This window comes from Erinaceus europaeus, chromosome 23, assembly GCF_950295315.1.
Source record: "Erinaceus europaeus chromosome 23, mEriEur2.1, whole genome shotgun sequence".
Classification (NCBI taxonomy): domain Eukaryota; kingdom Metazoa; phylum Chordata; class Mammalia; order Eulipotyphla; family Erinaceidae; genus Erinaceus; species Erinaceus europaeus.
Genome location: NC_080184.1, coordinates 11,471,467 through 11,485,523, shown reverse-complemented (window position 1 = coordinate 11,485,523; position 14,057 = coordinate 11,471,467). Strand labels below are relative to the sequence as shown.

Below are 14,057 nucleotides of genomic sequence, written 5' to 3'. Positions count from 1 at the left end.
GAGAAAGACAGACACCTGCAGACCTGCTTCACCGCTTGTGAAGCGACTCCCCTGCAGGTGGGGAGCCGGGGGCTCGAACCAGGATCCTTACACTGGTCCTTGTGCTTAGCGCCACCTGCGTTTAACCCGCTGTGCTACTGCCCGACTCCCAAAAAACACTTTTAAATAAGAAAAAAAAAAATAACTAAAAGGGTCTGGCATTTCCCAGACTAGCAGGACCCCTTCCCCCCTTTATAATAATTAGTATTTAATATTTGATTTATTCATGAGAAAGATAAAGGAGGAGAGAATGAAAGAACCAGCCATCACTCTGGTCCATGTGCTGCCAGGGATCAAACTTGGGACCTCCTGCTTGAGAGTCCGATGCTTTATCCACTGAGCCACCTGCGGGACCACTTTTTAAAAAAGTTTTGTTTTGTTTTGTTTTGTTACAGATGCGTCCAAAGATTATGTGGCATCTCTTGCATCGCTACCTGGCTTCCCGCCTGCAGTCCTTGCGCCTGGGGGGCTACCTGTTCTCAGGCTCCAAGGCCCCCCAGCTGTCCACCACCCTGGTGCAAGCCCTGGGCCTCAAGTGCCCTAACCTGACACGCCTGTACCTGCACGTGGCCGACCTCCGCAGCGTGCCCCTGCCCTGCCTGCCCGCCTCCCTGCGCGTCCTGGAGCTGCACAGCTGTGAGATCCCGGGGTCCTGGCTGAGCCACAAGAGCGACAGCCCCCTGCTGCAACGCCTGCAACGTCTGGTGCTCCATCGGGTACCCTCCTTCGGCGACGAGCACCTGGTCGGCCTGGCTCACTTCCAGGCCCTGCGCACCCTGGTCCTGGGGGGCACCTACCGAGTCACCGAGACGGGCCTGAGCCAGGGCCTGCGCCCCCTGGGCCACCTGCAGCACCTCGAGGTGCGAGACTGCACCCTGACCGCCGACGCGGTGCTCCGGGTGGTGCGGGAATGCCTGCCCGATCTGCGGGTCTTGCATCTGAGCGTCCGGGACCTCTCGACGGCCGGTCTGGTGTACCTGTCCGCCATGGCCTACCTGGAGCATCTCTGCTTCCTAGGGCCTCCCATCGCAGAAAACCTGCCCAGCCCAGGAGAACTCCTGAATGCCTGCCAGAAGGTGCCCACGCTCAAGACCCTGGAGATCTGTGGGCTGGACTGGGAGCAGAACCAGGAGGCCAAGGACATCCTGCAGAAGGGGCTACCTCACTGCCAGGTGTCTGTCAGGGCCTACAACCCCGAGTCCAGGGACTGGTGGATGTAAGTCGCTGCCCACTTGCACCCCCCGAGGAAGGGCTGGGGAATCCCGTGCCCCTCAGGCCCTCACCCAACTGCATTTCAGTGACATGCCTACAATTCCACAAACGAGAAGGGCATGTTAGAAGTCTTAGCTGTCTACCTCATGGTTATATACATTTATATAACTGAAGCCTTAAGTGTGATAGGTTGTGCTGAGAGAGGTTAAAAAAAAACAAAACATTAATGGTTCTATCCCCAGCACCACCATTCAGCCAGAGCTGAGCTGTTCTCTTGAGGCTCTGGGGTCCCTGGTTCTATCCCCAGCACCACCATTCAGCCAGAGCTGAGCTGTTCTCTTTTGGCCTTTTTATTCAAGTAAAATTATAAACTTAAAAAAAAAAAAAGATCCAGCTCTGAATGTGAGTTCAACAAAGATGTGCCTTAGGGAGAGGGTGGGTTTGATGCTTTTTATTTTTCCCCCCCCTTTGGTGGGGCTTGCAGGCCTCTCCTCCACCCTTCCCAGGGCCTGGGGGTGGGGCTGGGGTGGGGTTATTAGAGGAAACTGGTTACTGGATGTTCAAGGATCTTCTGAACTGGTTCAAAGTTGTATTTGTGATTTGTTTAAGCCCAGTGTTTTGTTGTACCATTTTTATTATTCTTTGTGAATAAAATTTATTAATAAATACACTGGTTCGATACTCTGGTTTCTCTTCAGATCGCATAAATCTTTCGCCTTTTACTAAAGATTTCCGTGGAGAGGAATAATTCTGAGTTTTGTCTCAATTTTTTGAGCCCCTGTCTTAGCAGGGGTACATACCATGGTTAAGAAAAGTACATACTGTGGGCTGGATGACTACCAACTTGAACTCTGAGTCTATTTTTTATTTCCCCACTTTCAAGAAGAAAGGATCCGAGTTCAAGCTCCCGGTCCCCACCTGCAAGGGGAAAGCTTTGCGAATGGTGAAGCAGGGCTGCAGGTCTCTATCTCCTTCCCCTTTCCCTCTCAATTTCTGGCTGTCTCTATCCAATAAATAAATAAAGATTTAAAAATTACAAAAAATAAATAAATACACTGGTTCTCTCTCCACCTACCCCCCCCCTTTTTTTTTTTTGACTCCAGGGTTATTGCTGGGCTCGGTGCCTGCACCATGAATCCACAACTCCTGGAGGCCATTTTTGTCCCCCTTTTGTTGCCTTTGTTGCTGTAGCCTTGTTGTGGTTATTATGGTTGTTGTTGATGTCTCTTTGTCGTTGGACAGGACAGAGAGAAATGGAGAGAGGAGGGGAAGACAGAAGTGGAGAGAAAGACAGACACCTGCAGACCTGCTTCACCGCCTGTGAAGCGACTCCCCTGCAGGTGGGGAGCCAGGGGCTCGAACCAGGATTCTTATGTTGGTCTTTGAGTTTTGCGCTACATGCGCTTAACCTGCTGTGCTACTGACAGACTCCCACTTTTTTTTTTTTTTTAAGAAATTGCCAAGATACTGAGCAGTTGTGACATTAACCTGCATATTTTCTTTCTTTTTTTTTTTTTTTTAAATTTATTTTTTTATTGGGGAATTAATGTTTTACATTCAACAGTAAATACAATAGTTTGTACATGCATAACATTCCCTAGTTTCCCATTTAACAATACAACCCCCACTATGTCATTTATGGACCTTCATGGACCTGTATTCTCCCCACCCACCCACCCACCCCAGAGTCTTTTACTTTGATGCTATACGCCAATTCCAGTTCAGGTTCTACTTGTGTTTTCATTTCTGATCTTGTTTTTCAACTTCTGCCTGAGAATGAGATCATCCCATATTCATCCTTCTGTTTCTGAAACCTGCATATTTTCAAATCATCTCTAGTTCCTCTCTAGAGAAGAATATGGTCACAGAAATTATGATGACCTCTGACTCATGTGGTACACTCTCTTTATCTGACCTGCTGTGATTAGTCTGTGGGACAGGGAGACAGAACCTTGTAATAATAGTTCTTCAAAACACCAGCAAATACTACAAACAACAAAATTAGGATTAGGTAGTGGTGCACCCCATTCAGCACACATGTCACAATAGTAAGGACCCAGGTTCGAGCCTTTTTCCCACCTGCAAGGAGAAAGCTTCACAAGTGGTGAAGCAGTGCTGCAGGTGTCTCTCTGTCTCTCTCCCATCTCTACCACCTCGTTCCTTCTCAATGTTTGGCTGTCTCTATCCAATAAATAAATAAAGATAATAAAAAAATAAAAAAAAAAACAAAATTAGTATTGGTCATTTTCTGGTATTCAACACTATAGGATTCTTGGAGGGACTGTTTGAAGTTTATTCTGGACTTGAAAAATACTAGATCTAGGGTGGGGGTAGATAGCATAATGGTTATGCAAAGAGACTCTCATGCCTGAGGCTCCAAAGTCCCAGGTTCAATCCCCCTGCACCACCATAAGCCAGAGCTGACCAGTGCTCTGTTAAAAAATAAAAATAATGATAATAAATTAAAAAATAATTACTGTTGAATGTAAAACATTAATTCCCCAATAATAAGAAATAAATTAAAAAAAAAGAATGCCCCCCAAAATAATAGATCACTTTGTTCATTTCTAAATTGGCATAGGTTCTAGATGTGAATTTCTTTTTTCTTTCTTTTTTTCTTACTTTTTTAACCAGAGCACTGCTCAGCTCTGGTTTATGGTAGTGTGGCAGCATTGAACCTGGGACTTGATGGAACTTCCGGCATGAGAATCTGTTTGCATAACCAATATGCTATCTACACCCTCCCTAGATGTAAATTTCAACACTATTACTTATAAGAAAAATATATTCCCCCAGGTTGACTCCCCTGCACCACCAGACCCACCAGACAGCAGAGTTGAATAGTGCTCTGGTAAAAAAAAAATGTGGCCCAGGAGGTGGTGTAGTAGATAAAGCACTGGACTCTCAAACACAAGGTCCTGAGTTCCATCCCCAGCAGCACATGGACCAGAGTGATGCCTGGTACTTTCTCTCTCCTTTCTCATTCATAAAGAAGTATTTAAAAATATATTTAAAGGGAGTGGGCGGTAGGGCAGCAGGTTAAGTGCAGGGGGTACAAAGCACGGGGACTGGCTCAAGGATCCCCGTTCGAGTCCGCAGCTCCCCACCTGCAGGGAGGTGTCTTCACAGGTAGTGAAGCAGGTCTGCAGGTGTCTGTCTTACCCCTTCTCTGTCTTCCCCTTCCCTCTCCATTTTTCTCTGTCCTAACCAACAACGACGACATCACTAATAATAATAATTCATAATAATAACCACAATAACGATAAACAAGGGCTACAAAAGTGGGGGGAAAATGGCTTCCAAGAGCAGTGGATTTGTAGTGCAGGCAACGAGCCCCAGCAATAACCCTGGAGGCAAAAAAAAAAAAGCCTGCCATATTTTCATGTTATTCAACCTTCAACCAACAATCAAGATGAATAGTTATTAGTACAAAAAAATAATAATACTGAGTTATTAGTACAAAAAAATAATAATACGGAGTATTGCAGCAGGTTGAGCACAGGTGGCGCAAAGCACAAGGACCGGTGCAAGGATCCCGGTTCGAGTCCCCCGGATCCCCACCTGCAGGGGAGTCGCTTCACAGGCGGTGAAGCAGGTCTGCAGGTGTCTGTCTTTCTCTCCCCCTCTCTGTCTTCCCCTCCTCTCTCCATTTCTCTCTGTCCTATCCAACAATGACAACAATAACTACAACAATGAAACAAGGGCAACAAAAAAATAAATTAAAAATTTTAAAAAGTCATTCTTCTTCTAGCGTTTGCCCTTCTTCCATAGCCAGTCAACAGCATCAGGTTGAAAGCTGTCAGGAGCTGCTTGTTGCTGGCTTTGAAAGTGACTGGGATCCATGTGGATTCAGTCGGCTAGGAAGGATCATCAGTTTCCCCAATGAATGGGTACTCACGGGATGCACCATGAGAAGCTACCACAACTTCACCAGCCTTATAAATAAATAAAGAAGTGGGAAGTGAGGTCTAAGGGGTGGTGGGGCCCGCCCCCAGCTGGCTGGTGGTTTAAGGTTCAAACCGCAACAACTTTTCCTGCCCTTTGAGTCAGGGAGCATCTGAAAGAAGCAGATGGTAGATTAAAAAAAGATGAACGTTGCTTCTGAGCATCACACCTCCCCGCCTCATGCACTAGTTTGCATAGCCATTGTGCTATCTACCCCCACCTTAAAAATTTTTTTTTTAAATTTCTAACACCAGACCATTGTTCAGCTCCGGTTTATGTTGGTGCAGGGGATTGAACCTGGGACTTTGAAGCCTCAGGCATGACAGTCTCTTTGCATAACCACTGTGCTATCTACCCCTGCCCCTATCCTTCCTCCTCCCCCCCCCTTTAACTAGAACCCTGTCAACTCAATTTATGGTAGTGGTATTTAACCTGGGACCTTGGAGAGCCTCAGGCATGGGAGTCTCTTTGAATAGCTGTTATGATCTCCCTCCTGCCTGTGATCTTTATTTATTTATTATTATTTTTAAAAAAACTTTTAATTTTTTAATTAAAATTTTTAACATTTATTTATTTTTCCCTTTTGTTGCCTTTGTTGTTTTTCATTGTTGTTACAGTTATTGTAGTTGTTATTGATGTTGTTGTTGTTAGACAGGAAAGAGAGAAATGAAGAGAGGTGGGGAAGACAGAGAGGAGGCGAGAAAGACAGACACCTGCAGACCTGCTTCACTGCCTGTGAAGTGACTCCCCTGCAGGTGGGGAGCTGGGGGCTCGAACCGGGATCCTTACGCTGGTCATTGCGCTTAGCACCACCTGTGCTTAACCCGCTGGGCTACCGCTAGACTCCCTGTTTGTTTATTTTTACCAGAGCTGTTTGTACAGCTGTTATGCTCTCTTCCGCGCCTGCCATATTTGTTTATTTATTTGTTTGTTTATTTTGACCAGAGCACGACTCAGCTCTGATTTATGGTGGTGTAGGGGATTGAACCTGGGACCTTGGAGCCTCAGGCATGAGAGTCTCTTTGCAGAACCATTATCTATCTCGCTCCACCCACTTTTATTTATTGTTAATAAATATTTTTTCTTTAAAGAATTTATTTATTCATGAAGAAGGCACAACAGAGAAAAATAACCAGACATCACTCTGGTACACGTGCTGCCAGTGATCGAACTCAGGACCTCATGCCCGAGAATTCAATGCTTTTTCTTTCTTATTATTTTTATCTATTTATTTATTTATTCCCTTTAGTTGCCCTTGTTGTTTCATTGTTGTTGTTATTGATGTCGTCATTGTTGGATAGGACAGAGAGAAATAGAGAGGAGGGGAAGACACAGAAGGGGAGAGACACCTGCTTCACAGCCTGTGAAGCGACTCCCCTGAAGGTGGGGAGCTGGGGGCTCGAACCTGGATCCTTGCACAAGTCTTTGTGCTTTGGAAGGACTTTTTAAACCTCTGTGCTACTGCCCGACTCCCCCCTTCCTTTCTTTAAAAAATTTTTATTATCTTTATTGATTAGAGACAGCTAGAAATAGAGAGGGTAGGGGATGATAGAGAGACACCTGCAGCCTTGCTTCACCACTCGCAAAGCTTTTCCCCTGCATGTGGGGCCAGGGGGCTCAAACCTGGGTCCTTGTGCACTGTAATATGTGTGCGTTCAACTAGGTCTGTCACTGCCTTGCCTGTCCCCACTTTTATTTCTTTAATTATCCTTTACCAGAGCCCTGCTCAGCTCTGGCTTCTGATGTTGGGAAAGACTAACCTGGGACTTCAGAGCCTCAGGCAGGAGAGTTGTGTTTGTAGAACGATTAAAAACTCTCCTTTGTCCTCTTATTATTTTTTAAAAATATTTTTATTTATTTATTAATGAGAAAGATAGGAGGAGAGAGAGAGAGAGAAAGAACCAGCCATCACTCTGGTACATGTGCTGCCAGGGATTGAACATGACACCTCCTGCTTGAGAGGCCAATACTTTATCCACTGCACCACCTCCTGGACCACCTCTTATATATTTTTTTTAAAGAATCATTTAAAAATATTTTATTTATTCATTTATTGGATAGAGACAGAAATCGAGAGGGCAGGAGGAGATATACAGGGAGAGACAGAGAGATACCTGCAGCCCTGCTTCACCACTCCTGAAGCTTTCCCCCTGCAGGTGGGGGATGCGAGCCTGAACCAAGGGTCCTTTAGTTATGGTAACATCTGTTCAACCAGATCCAGGACACAGGGGTTGGGGGATTAGGAGGATGGGGGTGGACCCAGCTTCGCTGCAGGTGGCTGGGGAGCATAGACCGCCCTTGGGTGTCTGTAGTTTAGATCCTCGAGGAAATACTCATGAAAGACATGTCTCTGATATCTGAGTACTGTAAAAAATGGCGACTAATCCCTAGCACTGCAAAAACGGTATCATCTGTTTTCCATCTACACCATGCCTCGGCCTCGCGTGAGCTTAATGTGCAGCTTGGCGATACGAGAATCCAGCATGAAGCCCAGCCGGTCTATCTTGGCGTTACTCTCGATCGCACCCTGTCATTTCACGAACATCTCAGAAAAACTGCAGCAAAGGTGGGCGCGAGGAATCACATCATTGCAAGACTGGCCAGCTCCTCATGGGGCGCGGGCACTTCCACACTGCGATCATCCTCTCTGGCATTATGCTATTCCACTGCAGAATACTGTGCCCCAGGATGGTTCCGTAGCCCCCATGTCCACTTGGTCGATTCCAAATTATATTACTCCATGAGGATCATTTCTGGAACCATCCGTTCCACCCCGGTTCCATGGCTGCCAGTTCTTAGCAACATCGCCCGGCCAGATATTCGTCGGGATGCGGCATCCTCTAAGTTCATTTCCCACGTCTACGCTCGACCGGACCTGCCAATATACGCGGATATCTTCGCCCACCCTGTCCAACGCTTGACGTCTCGTCACCCAATCTGGTCCGCCATGGCCGGTGCGCCTCTATGTGCCATCGCTGGGGAGCCAGAGACGACCCGAACTGCCCCTGCGGCTGCAGACAGACTATGACCCACATAGTCAACGACTGCCACCTCTCCAGATTCAAAGGAGGTCTCGAAACTTTACATCAGGCTCAACCTGACGCTGTTGACTGGCTACAGAAGAAGGGCAAACGCTAGAAAAAGAATAATGTGCTAGGTCAAAGCCGGGTTGACGCTTGCAGGGGTCTGTGATGAGGTGTTTGTTCTTTACCTCAGCTGACTGCCAACTCTGTTTCCAAGAGACTGGAACAGAGAAGTTCAGTGTAGGCGTAGGGGACCAGATTCTCTATCCCTCTGGGAGTATGGACCCAGGGTCGTTGTGGATTGCAGAAAGTGGAAGGTCTGGCTTCTGTAATTGCTTCCCCGCTGAATAATTTTAAAATTATTTTTATTTATTTGATAGAGACAGCCAGAAATTGAGAGGAGGAGGAGACAGAGAAGGAGAAAGACAGAGAGACACCTGCAGCCCTGCTTCAGCACTCACAAAGATTTCCCTCTGCAGGTGGGGACCAGGGAGCTTGAACCTTGGTCCGTCTGCACTGTAACGTGTGTACTCAACTAGGTGCGCCACCACGTTGCCCCTTTTTTTATTTATTATTGGATAGAGACAGGGAGAAATTGAGAGGAATGGGGGAGATGCAGAGAGGGAAAGAGGCAGAGAGACACACCTGTAGCCCCGCTTCACCGTTTGTGAAGCTTTCCCCCTACAGGCAGGACTGAGGGCTTCAACTTGGGTCCTTATGCACTGTAATATGTGTGTGTGTGCTTAACCAGGTGCGCCACTACCTGGCCCCCTTTTCCATTTTTTTCCCCCCATGGTCTCATCTCTTTTAATTCACATCTACTAAACCTATTACTACTTTCAAATGCCCTTTTTTCCTCTTCTCTCTGGGTCTTGTTGGAGTTGGAGTTCCGAGCCCTCTGGTCATCTCCCCCCCACCGCCCCCATCATTTCTCCACTTTTGGGAGTATGGACCAAAAAATTTATTGGGCGGGAGGGAGTGTTCAAAAGGTGGGACTTCTGGCTTCTGTAATTATTTCTCCGCTGGACTTGGCCATTGGCAGGTGGATCCATTCCCCGACCCAGCCTGTTTCTGTCTTTCTCTACTGGGGCAGGGCTCTGGGGAGGTGAGGTTCCAGGACACATTGGTGAGGTCACCTGCCCAGGGAAGTCAAATTGGAATTCATGATTGGTGACCTTGCTTGGGTATATGTGTTTAAGTTCAGGGGGCAAACTACGTGGTGGGTCGTGGGGAGCAGAGCAGGAAAAAAAAAAAAAGAGAGAGAGAGACCTGGAAGAGAGCTTTCTGGATCATTCTAAACCCTATTTCCCCAACTTTTTCATGGGAAGTCCTCTCAAGTGAGCATGTTCAAACTTGAGACTCACACTGTGATGACTATCAACCTTATTGGAGTTTTGTTTCAGTATCAGGAAGAAATCTGTGTATAATGACCAGGTGGTGGCGCACATTGCTGTGTGCAAAGGCCCGGGATCAAGTTCCTGTTTTCTTATCTGTAGGACGCAAGTTTCTTGAGTGGTGAAGTAGGGCTGCGTGTGTCTCTCTTTCCTCCTCAACTGTGCACAGCAGCATCAAGCTCAGTATAGCAGCAACTAATTCCTCTTCTTCTTCTTTTTTTATTTAAGAAAGGAGACATTAACAAAACCATAGAATAAGAAGGGTACAATTCTTCAAAATTCCCATAACCCGATCTCCATATCCCATCCCCTCCCCTGATAGCTTTCTCATTCTCTATCTCTCTGGGATCCAGGGTCGTTGTGGGTTGCAGAAGGTGGAAGATCTGGCTTCTGTAATTGCTTCCCCGCTGAACATGGGCGTTGACTGGTCGATCCATACTCCCAGCTGGCCTCTCTCTTTCCCTAGTAGGGTGGGTCTCTGGGGAAGCGGAGCTCCAGGACACATTGATGGGGTCGTCTGTCTAGGGAAATCTGGTCAGCATCTTGTTGGCATCCGGAACCTGGTGGCTGAAAAGAGAGTTAACATACAAAGCCAAACAAATTGTTGAACAATCATGGACCTAAAGACTGGAATAGTGCAGATGAAATGTTGGGGGGGTATTCCCTGCATGCTCTTGTGTACTTCTGCTTTCAGGTATATATTTTTCCCTAGTTTATGGGCACGGGTGAACCTATGCTCTATCTCAGGGGACCTGGACTATATCTAGGTTTGGGGACTTTATTGGGGAGTGGAACACCTGGAATGGAATTAGAGAATACTATGAAAGGAAAGGTCTCACCCGAGTGATGAACCTGAAGGGTTGTCATTCCACACCTGAAGTCTCTGGTTACAGTCTGAAGTGAAGCATGTTGGGGTGGCACTCGTTGCGTTGATTAGGTTGCGATCTGCGGATGCAATATTATTTGATTTGAATTGAGAACAGCATGCAGAAAAGTGGACCCCACCCTAAGTTTCCAGGATTGAGGGAAATATAGGCTCTATAGTGGAAACGTGAGGTTCCTGTTGTCTTAGGGTTCAAGAAGACAATGGATAGTTATTGTTATCGTCACATTATTTGGTGATAGGGTTAACTTTGGAAAGTCCCTTTGATAAGGTTTGGGGTATAATACCCAGCATCTTGTATATAGCTGTGCTACCAGTTGCTTCTGTTCCCCTGATCTAGGCTTTTGGGAGAGACAACATATCAAAGACAGTCTATGTATTAAAAAGACTCAGTCTGTGTTTTAAGGAGTTCTAGACATATCATCAGTTTTTCGCCTCTCATATTAATTAAGTAGTGGTTTATATGTTTACACTTTAATAGGATTGTACATAAACACCACTCCTACCACCAAAAGACTGTGTCCCATCCCCAACACCCACCCCCCCCACCGTGCCGGGAAGCCTAATGGCCACCCTCCCCTTCACCACAGGGTTTTTACATTGGTGCCCTGCTCTCGATTTCATCAGATCCTTTTAGATTCCTTTTATGTTCTTCTTTCTCAACTTCTGTTGACGAGTGGGATCATCCCATACTCATCTTTATCTTTCTGACTTAGCTGACTTAACATAATTCCTTCTAGCTGTGTCCAAGATGGGTCAGAGAAGGTGGGATCATTGTTCTTAATAGCTGCATAGTATTCCATTGTGTATATATACCACAGCTTTCTCAGCCACTCATCTGTTGTTGGGTACCTGGGTTCCTTCCAGGTTTTAGCTATTATGAATTGTGCTGCTATGAACATAGATGTACACACATCTTTTTGATTGGGCCTTATGGAATCCTTGGGGTATATCCCCAGGAGAGGAATTACTGGGTCATATGGAAGGTCTATGTCTAGCCTTGTGAGAGTTCTCCAGACTGCTCTCCAGAGAGGCTGGACCAATTTATATTCCCACCAGCAGTGCAGAAGGGTTCCTCTGTCCCCACAGCCTCTCCAACATTTGTTGCTGCTGTCCTTTTTGATGTATGCCTTTCTCACAGGGGTGTGGTGGTATCTCAATGTCGTCTTTATTTGCATGTCTCTGACAATCAGCGACCTGGAACAGTTTTTCATGTGTTTGTTAGCCTTTTGGATCTCCTCTGAAGTGAATGTCTTGTTCATATCCTCTGCCCATTTTTGGATGGGGTAATTTGCTTTTTTGGTGCTAAGTTTGCTGAGTTCTCTGTATATTTTGGTGATTAGTCTCTTGTCTGATGCTTGGCATGTGAAGATCTTCTCCCATTCTGTGAGGGGTCTCTCTGTTTGTGTTATATTTTCTTTGGCTGTGCAGAAGCTTTTCAATTTGATATAGTCCCATTGGTTTGTTTCTGCTTTAGTCTTCTTTGCAATTGGGTTTGTTTCATCAAAGATGACCTTGAGGTTTAGGTGGGAAAGTGTTTCACCAATGTTTTCCTCTAAGTATTTGATAGTTTCTGGTCTGACATCCAGGTCTTTGATCCATTTGGAGTTGATTTTTGTTTCTGGCGAGATAAAGTGGTTCAGTTTCATTCTTCTGCAGTTTCAACCCAGTTTTCCCAGCGCCATTTATTGAAGAGAGCCTCCTTCTTCCATTTAATACTTTGGGCCCCCTTATCAAAGATTAGATGTCCATACCATTACTTCTTCTCTTCCTTTTTAAAAATTTTTTTTATTGTTTCCCTAATTCTGCTAGCCCTTTCCTCCATAGTTGTCTTCATATCTGTGATTATTAGGTTTACTATTGCTTGCATGCTTTTTCTTTCTTTTCTTTTTTTTTTTTTTAAGGGAGAGCAGTTTTTTTTTTTTAATATTTATTTTTATTTATTTATTCCCTTTTGTTGCCCTTGTTGTTTTATTGTTGTCGTTATTATTGTTGTTGTCGTTGTTGGATAGGACAGAGAGAAATGGAGAGAGGAGGGCAAGACAGAGAGGGGGAGAGAAAGACAGACACCTGCAGACCTGCTTCACCGCCCGTGAAGCGACTCCCCTGCAGGTGGGGAGCCGGGGTTGGAACCGGGATCCTTATGCCGGTCCTTGTGCTTTGCGCCACCTGCGCTTAACCCGCTGCACTACAGCCCGACTCCCTGCATACTTTTTCTTATCTATGGTTACTTCTGACTGATTTGGAGTTTCTTCTGGGCTCCTGTCTTGATTCATTGTGGTAGCAGCTTTTTTTTTTTTTTTTTTAAAGATTTTATTTATTTATTAATGAGAAATATAGGAGAGAGAAAGAACCAGACTTCACTCTGGCACATGTGCTGCCAGGGATTGAACTCAGGACCTCCTGCTTGAGAGTCCAAAGCTTTACCACTGCGTCACCTCCCGGACCACATGGTAGCAGTTTTTATTTGCTTTGATTTAACCTTTTCTTTTTGATTTTTTTAAAAATTATTTTTCTGTTCTGTTGTTCTTCAGTTGCTATGTTTTGAGTACAAGCCATGCTATACTTCCTCCTTCTCCTTCTATTGCTTCTTCTCCTCCTATTTCTCCTCCTCCTACTACTCTTCTTCCTCTTTTTCTTCTCCCCCTCCACCCATTTCTTCTTCTCCTTCTTCTTCTTCTCTTTCTCCTCCTTTTCCTTGTTTTTTTTTTTAATGGAAATAAGTTTTATTGAGACCCCATCTGCTGTTTCTGCCATTAAGCGCCTACTTCCTTCGCAATGCGCTCTTTTCTCTTTCTACCCTTTCCCTCCTTTAAATTAAAAAAATTCCCCTCCCTCCTTCTCCTCTTTCTTCTTTCTTCTCCAATTACTATTCCTCCTCCTCTTCTTTCTTTTCCTCCTTCTCTTCTTATTTTTCTGGTAGCAGTTTCTTCTTTTTAAGTTTCGTTATTGGGAGATTAATGGCTTACAGTTGACAGTAAAATATAGTCGTTTATACGTGAGTAACATTTCCCAGTTTTCCACATAACAATACAACCCCTACTAGGCCCTCCTCTGCCATCATGTTCCAGGACCTGAACCCCCCTCTCTCTGCCCAGTCTTTTTACTTTGGTGCAATATACCAGCTCCAGTACAAGTTCTGCTTGGTATTTTCCTTTCTGGTCTTGTTTGCAACTTCTGCCCATGAGAGAGATCATCCCATATTCATCTTTCTCTTTCTGACTTATCTCACTTAACGTGAGTCCTTCAAGCTCCATCCAAGATGGGGTGAAGAAGGGGAGATCACCATTTTTAATAGCATAGTAGTATACCATTGTTGTATGTAGAACATAACTTACTCAGCCACACATCTGCTGTTGGACACTTGGGTTGCTTCTAGATTTTGGCTATTACCAATTATGCTGCTATGAATAGAGGTATACACAAAACTTTTTTGGATGGGTGTGTTTGGTTCCTGGTAGCAACTTCTAGTGAAGCAATATACTATCTTTCCAGTGTGAAATTTTATTTATTTATTATTGTATAGAAATTAAGAGGGGAAGGGGAGGTAGAGAGGGAGAG

At 45.3% G+C, this 14,057-nt stretch overlaps 2 protein-coding genes and 1 non-coding gene across 3 annotated transcripts in view; 2 read left to right on the top strand and 1 right to left on the bottom strand.

Annotated features, from left to right (window-relative positions):
* LOC132535528 (zinc finger protein 678-like) overlaps positions 1–14,057 on the bottom strand; it is a 307,284-nt gene that overhangs the window by 62,888 nt on the left and 230,339 nt on the right. The gene's annotated exons all lie outside the window — the stretch shown is intronic.
* Positions 414–1,916, top strand: FBXL12 (F-box and leucine rich repeat protein 12). Its single transcript, XM_060181696.1, has 2 exons — positions 414–1,480; positions 1,518–1,916. The coding sequence occupies exon 1, from the start codon at positions 435–437 to the stop codon at positions 1,257–1,259; it is 825 nt and encodes a 274-aa protein (XP_060037679.1). The 5' UTR covers positions 414–434; the 3' UTR covers positions 1,260–1,480; positions 1,518–1,916.
* LOC132535681 (U5 spliceosomal RNA) lies at positions 1,930–2,045 on the top strand. Its single transcript, XR_009547396.1, has one exon. It is a non-coding gene; the product is annotated as a U5 spliceosomal RNA (small nuclear RNA).

Bases quoted from the DNA above. Each gene is read 5' to 3' on its own strand.
- FBXL12 (XM_060181696.1), top strand. From the start codon at position 435: ATGCGTCCAAAGATTATGTGGCATCTCTTGCATCGCTACCTGGCTTCC.